We start from the raw sequence: 586 nt of genomic DNA, 5'->3' as shown, positions 1-586 counted from the left end.
GCCACCCCACCCCACCAGGCAAGCGTGACCCGCAGCGGGCCTCCGGTGGCGCGCACACAGAAGCGGTGCGACTCGCCCTGGGCCAGAGCCGCGCCGTCCACAAACTGGTGGAGCACAAGGGGGGGGGTTACATTCATGATTAGTTAAGAAGTGAAGGGGGGGGGGTTGCAAGGGATTGGTACAGAGAAGTGTAGCGAAAGGGGGGGGTTTACATTCATGTTTTCATTTTAATGTGATTTGTAACATCCAACAAGAAGAAGTTGTAGCCGGGCAAGGGGAAGAGCATGGCAGAAAAGGAATGCCGGCACACAGGGGGTTACACTCATAAGTTATCAATATGCAGCGAAGCTGTTGCCAGGCAGGGGGCTGAGCATGAGAGAAAGAGGACAACAGCACGGCAGGGCGCACATGGAGACAGTGTGCACCAGAAATATTGCTCAGCGCTGGGAACATAATACATGTAAGCAACGGCATCAGTTTGATCTTAGCGGCGGCTCTAAGGCAGCGGCTGCGCAGCGGAGCGGAAGGGGCCAGGGGGCGCGCGAGCCGCACACATACACACACGCACACGCACAGGCCTTGCCAT

At 57.3% G+C, this 586-nt stretch overlaps 1 protein-coding gene across 1 annotated transcript in view; it reads right to left on the bottom strand.

Moving 5' to 3' along the window:
- The window catches only part of CHLRE_19g750447v5 (uncharacterized protein), an 18,592-nt gene that overhangs the window by 7,577 nt on the left and 10,429 nt on the right, over positions 1-586 (bottom strand). The window contains exon 18 of the mRNA XM_043072837.1: positions 409-443. Coding sequence (XP_042914213.1) covers positions 438-443 — 6 coding nt within the window. The 3' untranslated portion in view covers positions 409-437. The remainder of the gene's footprint in view (positions 1-408; positions 444-586) is intronic.

The sequence above is a fragment of the Chlamydomonas reinhardtii genome (assembly GCF_000002595.2).
Source record: "Chlamydomonas reinhardtii strain CC-503 cw92 mt+ unplaced genomic scaffold scaffold_19, whole genome shotgun sequence".
Taxonomy (NCBI): domain Eukaryota; kingdom Viridiplantae; phylum Chlorophyta; class Chlorophyceae; order Chlamydomonadales; family Chlamydomonadaceae; genus Chlamydomonas; species Chlamydomonas reinhardtii.
The sequence above is the reverse complement of the archived record's forward strand: the minus strand, read 5'-3'. Positions and strand labels throughout refer to the sequence as shown.